We start from the raw sequence: 7,809 nt of genomic DNA, 5'->3' as shown, positions 1-7,809 counted from the left end.
GCTTTTACAGCCAAACCAAGCATTCTGTGTCACCTCTTCTAGAGAAGATTCTTAATATGAAAAACATATAAAACTGCTTCAGATTTGAGGGGCATTTGCTTTGTTGGATCACTAATATGTGCTCATGTTTCAGTAAATCGAGCTGGAAGCATGATAGAATAAATGTTTTGAACTAGAAACAAATCTATTAGTAAATTCTAACAACTCTATTAGTAGAACCTATTAAAAAAAATAAGAAAAACAGAAATTAGGTAGCAATGAAAATAATTGTATTTAACAGTTGTTTGTGAATAGTACAATGAATGTGTGGTATTTTTAAAAATACACAATTAAAAATATTGCTGGGAAAATGTTTGTTAATTCTTACAAAGTTTTTATTTTTTATACATTATAAAAAGCAATATTTTTTTATCCTCCATTAAAATTTTTTTGTTTTATAAACAAAATACAAATTTTCAACTTTTTCGGTTACCCATTCATAAAAATGTATGAATAAATTGTAATAAATGACTTATTATTATTAATTGAAATTTCGAATCAGATAAATAATAAAATATATATTTATTTTATCATAAATAATAATGTAAAAAAAAAGAAGAAGTCTTGTAGTACGTACAATGTCAATTATAATGATCTAATTATAAAAAATATTTTGTTTGTGCTGGTTATTTCCCAACAAATTGTCCTTTTCTGTTTAAAAAACAACAAAGATATTTGCATGAGCTGATTGGAGGTGTTCGTTACAGATGCAACAAAAAAAAATGCTTACAAATATAAAAAGCGTTAAAAAGGAGACACTTGGCGAGGAATACAAAGAAAAAAAAATCTCTTAAGACCTAATAATTTAAAAAAAAGGGGGAAGAGACCCTCAAAAACTTTTTTTAGGGAGCTGCCCCTTCCAGATGATTTTTTTTTTTTGCACGACAAAGTTAAATATATATATATTTGTTATTCTTAATTATATATTATCTTCATTTTTATTTTTTCAAATTTCTATAACCTGTACATTGAAAAGCTTTTATTTTCTTAAAAATTTGTATTAAAGAGTTTTTAACAAAACCCTTCTTGGTATTTAAATATAACTCTTTAATAAATTTCTATATATATTTATATATATATTTTTTTTATTTATAGTCTAAAAAAATTAAAATTAAATTAAAAAAAAATGTGCAGCGAAAATTTGTTTGACAAATGAAAGCGAAACCACGCCTTATTTACTTTCTTTTGCTAAAAATAAACGAAACAACTGCTAAAAAAAAAAAGCACCTAGTATTTTGAATTAAAACAACGGGCAGTGATATTATATAATAATTCTTTATTATTCCCATATAATTTTTGTTTGCAATTGCAACATTCTATATGTATTTTTTTTTTCGTGAGCGATTGTGCATTCCTCCCAACTCTTGTAAGAAAATCTATGGGGGAAAGTTCATTGGGTAATCTACAGTAAATAAAAAAAGAATGCACTCTGTATAAAAATTCCAAATGAATTTAGTATAGTAGGCTACTATATTGTCTAATAAAATTGAAGAGATATTAATCTCTTGTGGTCTAGAACATATTTTGTTATTAAGACTTTTAAAAAATATACATTAAATCATAATAATAATAAGAGTGGGAGGAACTTTTCTGTTTATTTGTTTGTTTTTTAATTAGTAATCATTTATTTAAACATGGCAGTTGTTTCTTACTTTTATTTTAAATTTATTATTCAATTATATTATATATTTTTTCGTGTATGTTTTTAACTTGTAGCACATACGTTTCCTTTTGTTACATTTACGCCTCGACCATTTTCTTTTTGCTTTTCTTTTTGAGAAAGGATGGCGTCCTCAGCCCCTTCTTCTTCTTCTTGTCTTTCTTGGGAGAGTCCTCTGTGGACAGGTCCTTGGTTGGTGACCCCTGTGGATAAAATAAATTAAAATTTTATGTTATTTAAATTACTATTTATTAAATTTCGTAGAAAAAAAAACAAGACAAATTAATTCTGATCAACTTGAAAAATCCTTCAAAGCAGCTTTACCAAACGGTAAGTCTCAATATAATAAGTCCAAATGATATCAATAACGTTCAAAGTTTGAAATGCCCAAATTAGACACATTTGCACAAAGTGAAAAATCTTCTAGTTAGCTAATCTAAACTTATAACGATTAAGTGTAATTTGTAATTGACATTTCAAAGTTTGACATTACAGTTTTAATAGTGCACTATAATACTACAAATGTTTCGTCAAAGAAACTAAAAAATTAAGTGAGTCAAAAAAAGCAAAAATAAAGAAAGTAATGTTACTATATCCAAGTCTTCCACCATTCGAGTTCTCAATTTTCATTCTTCTTAAGACTGCATTTAGATTAAAAGCTTCTTGAAATACTTTTTTTTTATCATTAATTATTTAAAATGGACTCTTTAGCAATATACAATGAATTTCTTTAATGATTCCTAGTCAATTTGCAAATATCTCAATGACAACTAATATCAACACAATAATGTATTATCGAATGCCACCACGTTAATAATGTTTTGACTCCTTCACAATCTTTTGGAACATATGTTACCTAAACTCCTTTAAAAGTTCTTAAATGTTATCTTCCTGAAACTTGTCTGGCATTAATCCAACTAAAGTTGAATCGATTCTTTGAATCAGTTTACTTGGCCATCGAATGAATACCAAAATTTGTAAAAAAAAAAAAAAATTGAAATACCTAATGAAGCTTTTTAGAATATGCATTTTATTTATAAAACCTGACTAATAACTAGTAGATCTAAGGCGAACTATCTGAGAGAATATAGAAGTCTATTGAGCTTCAGCTGTCCTCCTAGTCTACTGAACATATCCCTTAAAAATACAATCAGGTGATTTAATTCATTCAACATTAAATATAATATAGCCATTTATTAGACAAATTTAATTCCTGGAAATATACCAAAAAATTTTAAAAACCTAATTGTTTTTGTTTTTATTTTCTCATTTAAAGATGAGATAGAATTCCGAAGGAAATTCTCAAAATTAGAATTGTTTACATTCATTTGTTTGTAATAAATAATCACAGGAAAAATTTATAATACACAGTTCGAATATCATACTACTGTGTTCACAAATTATTACATACTGAACAAAACATTTTTGAGATTTCCTCAGAAATAATATCCACATGAGCAATGTATTTTGAATCACTAACATAAAAACAGAATGAGGTTAACATTAAACAATAATTTTTAAACAAAATGGAAAAAACGTTTAGGATGCCATGGCTCTGAGAGGTTATTGTTAATGCTTTTTTCTTAAAACACTAAACGCTATTTTAAACAATAATATAGAACATTACATTGTAGGAAGAACATGCTCAAAAATAAACACAAAAGACAATAAGTCCAAGGGCCATGTCAACCAAACGAATTTAAAGTAAAACTAGGGTATAAATTAGAAAAATTGTACTTACACTCACCTCTTTGCTGCTATGGGAGAAAGTACTTTGGTGAGCATCAGAATGGTCACCGTTATAGGTATTCTCACCTGTAAAAGTAATATTAATGTAACAATAGGAAAGGGAAATTACACTTCTTTTTTGTGATATTCATGCATTTCGGAGTTTATTCTTAATTTTCTTTAATTCAACCATGTGTAATAAATTGTAGGTGAAGGGAAAAATGAAGATTTTTGGGAGTGCAGTTTTAGAAATAAACATAATTATGCATATAAATTTAACACGTTTCCCATCAAGTTGGTTGGCACGTCATACCAAGATACCAAGTTCTGAAAATAAAGGAAGGAGACTAATTTCGCTAATTCCCAATATTTAAAAATAAGTTACAATTAAACTTAATCCTCTTCAAAACTGTTTCTTTAGGAAGACGAAATAAAAAGTAGGAAAAGGAATGAACTTAGTCTATTATAATTTTTAAAATGTTTTCTGTTCAAAAATATCTTTGAATTGTCTTTACAAACTCAAACATCCAAGAAAAGAAAACAGTGGCCAATTTGTACGTACAGAAGGCCAAAAAAATAGAAATAAATAAAGGAAATAGTTACAGAGACCCAAAATCAGGTCAAGTAAGCTGCCTGTCTTAATAGGCAACTAAAAGAAGCTGCGTACAGTCCCCCATTTTCACTTTCATGACAACCTGTGGTGCCATGACCTGGTGTACTAACTCCTAAAATAAATAACTCACAGACCTCAACAACGGTAACTTATCGAACTGTTGAGATGATACACAGCATTAATCTGTTATTACTACAATAAAACTGTAACAAAGCCAAGGAAACGTGTTAAAAAAAACAATAAACAAAAGATACATACATAATACCACCTCTGGAATTTAAGATAAAAGGAGAGAGATTTGTTTAAAAAATTTAAAATAAAAGTAACAAAACATAGGAAAAAAACCTAAATATAAAAGAAAAAACTTAAATACCTTTTACCTTGAAATTGGTGCATTTTCTGGATAAGGTAAGGATTATCCATGAAGGGAAATAAGCTAGGCAGCCAAGCAAAGCCACAAATCAATTACTTGTCATAAAAAAAAGAGCAAAAGCAGTGGTTAATGGTTTCTTGAGATTGATTAAAATCAGTGCACTAAGGGTAAACATAACAAATCACAACTGTACACTTTACTAAAAGGTTTATTTTTATAAAAATTAGTAAAAAAAAACAATTATTTTTTTAAAAAATACTACAGTTTAAAACAAGACTAGTTTTAATTTTTGGTATTTACCAGAATAAATCTACGATAAAAATTAATAAAGAAAGCAATACCATAGACAATGAACGAAAATTAAATTATATTAGAAAAAAATATTAACTATTAAAAACAAATAGTAACTATTTATTTGCAACGTTATGATAAAAACAAGGAACCCAATTTATACGGTTATCAATCAGTAAGTTCGTTACTTTCATAAATAGTGTACAGACAGTTATTATTTACACCGAAGGATGTAACCGCTTCATTTTCACAAGCATAATCATACATATAATTCATACTATAAGTCTGATCTAATTCAACATCGTTAATCGCTCTTTGGCAACCATTATCATATTCTATAAACGCATTTTCATGTTCCCCATTTAAATATGCATTTGGATGATTTTGTGAATTTATAATGTTTAAGTATATAGCGTGATTGGGTTGAAATCCCACTTCTGGTAAATAGCCGTCAGCTTCATACGGATTATACTGAAAAGCAGTTGGCAAATTTTCATAATTATCCATTTGACTGTAATGGTTATAACATTGTTGTGGTATGACTTGAATTTGCCCATTAGCAGTACAATTTTGATAGTAATCCCCTAGATTTTGTGAATTATGATTCATCTTATTTTCCAGAATATTTGAATATGTTTCATGCATATGTTGTGAATAATGTGTACAATTGTAGTTCGGATCTAAACTATTGTGATCGTAATTTCCACTTGATTCTTTCTCTTCATTTTCTTGGTATTCTTGATTTTCCCTCTCTTGTAGATCATGTATATTTACAGGAGGAACACCATTGAATTTAGCACCTTCTTGAACTACAAAATATTGCTGAGGATAATAAGGCATTAGTTCCTCTTGATTATATATTGATTCTTGTCCAGTCCCAGTGAAATATTCTTGCTGCCCAGCATCACACAAGGATTCTTGAACTGCTGGATAATTTTGAATATATGAACTGTGCGTTTGTTCACAATCATGATAAACTGGTCCATGGTCATTTGACGTGTAACCACCATTACCTGACCTTTGAGATTCTATTGAATATAAAGATTCTTTAGACTGTGCTACAAATAAAGGCTCTTGAGGTGTTAATGCATAAATAGATTCTTGTGGGTCTGATACAAAATTATTATATAGCATGCCATTAAAAAAGCTCACATTATTCAAGTCCGCAGGGTTTTTTAAAGAACTGTAAGATGTAGGATCAACTTGGGCGTCTTTATTTGGGAAAGTACAGTTATAATTGAAAAATGAAGGATTATCTTCGTATCTCTGGCATTCAGAATGTTCACAGTAGTTTGTAAACTCTTCTCCAATTCCATTAGTCATGTGGCTGTAAATATTTTCTGTAGAGACTTGGTTATCATTTACAGAATAAATATTACAATTTTGATCGATAAAACCAGGCTGAACAGTACTATCATTATCACGTGCTTCTTCTAAAGCAGACATTTTTTGGGATATTCTATTAGCAATAAGTTGCAATGTTTGCTTATTTATCGAAACTTTCACTGGAGAATTAACTGAAGTCCTGCTAATAGATGTTGAAGAGATACTTTGTTCTTTGTTGTCTTCAACAATTTTGGTACTAGATGAAGAAGAATCACCACTTTCACTAATTCGATCATTCCTTTCATTAGTTAAATATTTCGATATTTTCTTTTTTAAATTCTGATTGCATTCACAAATCACTGAATCTGAATCCAATGTTGTACGTTTGAAAGCTATCACCTGATTTAGACCATTTTGCAAATAAATTACTTGGGGAGCAATGCAGTAAGATTTCGTACTATCTTCTTCAGATTTACTCTGACTTAAAGATTTATTTTCATTGCAATCATCACATTTTGGAGTATTCATATCTGAATGATGAAAACCATGCTGTTCTTTGTACTCGAAAGAATAACTTCTAGATGGCCTTGGTAATTGGACAGAATCAGTGGCTTTTACACAATTTGCAGCACTTTCCATAACATTGAATTCATCTAATGAATCTAGCTTTCGTCGGGGAGGTAAAGGAGAAGGTTCATCTAAATCTGTGACCGTGTAATCAATATTAAAACGGGCAAAAAGAGCTGTACCATTATGTATTAAGGTGCGGTCGGTATCCGCTTCATATCCCGAATCTAAACAAGCTGGTGTCAATGGAGAAGAATGAGAATCTGGAGGTAATAGAGAAATTGATGACGAATGATGAAGCGGGTCATCATCTTTAACTGCACTTGTTTCTTTTTCCATCATACATACTTTCATTAGTAAATCTTCCAGCAAACATCTTATTTCTTCAGTGTTCTCCTCGGAAATAATGTTTTTTAATTTATTTTGTTTACGCACTGTAACATTATTGCAAAGTTCTTTAGCTAGTTTTATTTCTGAACAGTCCTGCACAATTTGAGAGTTTTTTATATCTTCACATTCCACAATATTGTCTTCTGCGTTATCAGAAGATACTAAACTATCACCTGAATTGTTACAAGAAAAATGATCTAATGAGCCCATATTTTCTCCTACTTGGTAATCTTCTCCTACATACGATCTAATAGAATTTGATTCGTCTTTATTATTAGCATCTTCCACTCCCAAAGTAGAAAAAGAAGAGCTACATGTGCTATCATCGGATGTAAAGTCAGTTGTACAAATCTGTTCCTTCTGCACTGAAGTTGTTTTGTTAGGCAAACTGTACACAACACAACTAGCATATTCCTCCTTACCAAAATCAAGATTCTCATTTTCTTTGAGGATAGTTTTATTTTGAAATTTGACAGATAGTTCTCTGTGTACTTCAAACATAAGAGATTTTCTCCGTTCAGTTTCTATCTGATGGCTAGACGTATTGGTCGCTGTTTTTTTTACATTAGGTTCAGTATTTACAGAAGGTATGATGGAAGGCAACATCATTGTACTGCCTACACGATCAGATCTATAATCTGTTGTATCTTCTTCTATATACATCCTAAGCATTGTTTGTGTACTTGTAGTACGTGTTTTTACTTTAGCAGGAGGATTTTTTTGGACTGTTGGTTTTGTAGATTTCTCTTTGGACAGCTGTTCTAGGGTTAAAATTCTTGCCTTCACCACTCCTACAGGGCTTGAATTACCACGACCATCTAT

The 7,809-nt window shown here is 29.6% G+C and overlaps 1 protein-coding gene across 34 annotated transcripts in view; it reads right to left on the bottom strand.

Moving 5' to 3' along the window:
• Nucleotides 1–247: 247 nt before the first annotated feature.
• The window catches only part of hts (adducin 1-like protein hts), a 107,848-nt gene continuing 100,286 nt past the window's right edge, over nucleotides 248–7,809 (bottom strand). For 13 of the 34 annotated variants that reach the window (XM_074139996.1, XM_074139978.1, XM_074139977.1 and 10 more), the window contains 2 exons: nucleotides 3,441–3,514; nucleotides 248–1,902 (listed from right to left, as the gene is read on the bottom strand). In XM_074139996.1, the coding sequence (XP_073996097.1) occupies nucleotides 1,780–1,902; nucleotides 3,441–3,514 (197 nt within the window). In that variant the 3' untranslated portion in view covers nucleotides 248–1,779. Of the gene's footprint in view, nucleotides 1,903–3,440; nucleotides 3,515–4,420; nucleotides 4,509–4,803; nucleotides 7,806–7,809 lie in introns of those variants that run through there. The other 21 variants (XM_074139973.1, XM_074139975.1, XM_074139968.1 and 18 more) reach the window with 3 other exon arrangements.

The sequence above is a fragment of the Rhodnius prolixus genome, unplaced genomic scaffold (genome assembly GCF_049639745.1).
Source record: "Rhodnius prolixus isolate KJV_2025 unplaced genomic scaffold, Rpr scaffold_6, whole genome shotgun sequence".
In the NCBI taxonomy this organism is placed as follows: Eukaryota; Metazoa; Arthropoda; class Insecta; order Hemiptera; family Reduviidae; genus Rhodnius; species Rhodnius prolixus.
Note: the sequence above shows the minus strand (reverse complement) of the source record. Positions and strands in the feature narration are given on the sequence as shown.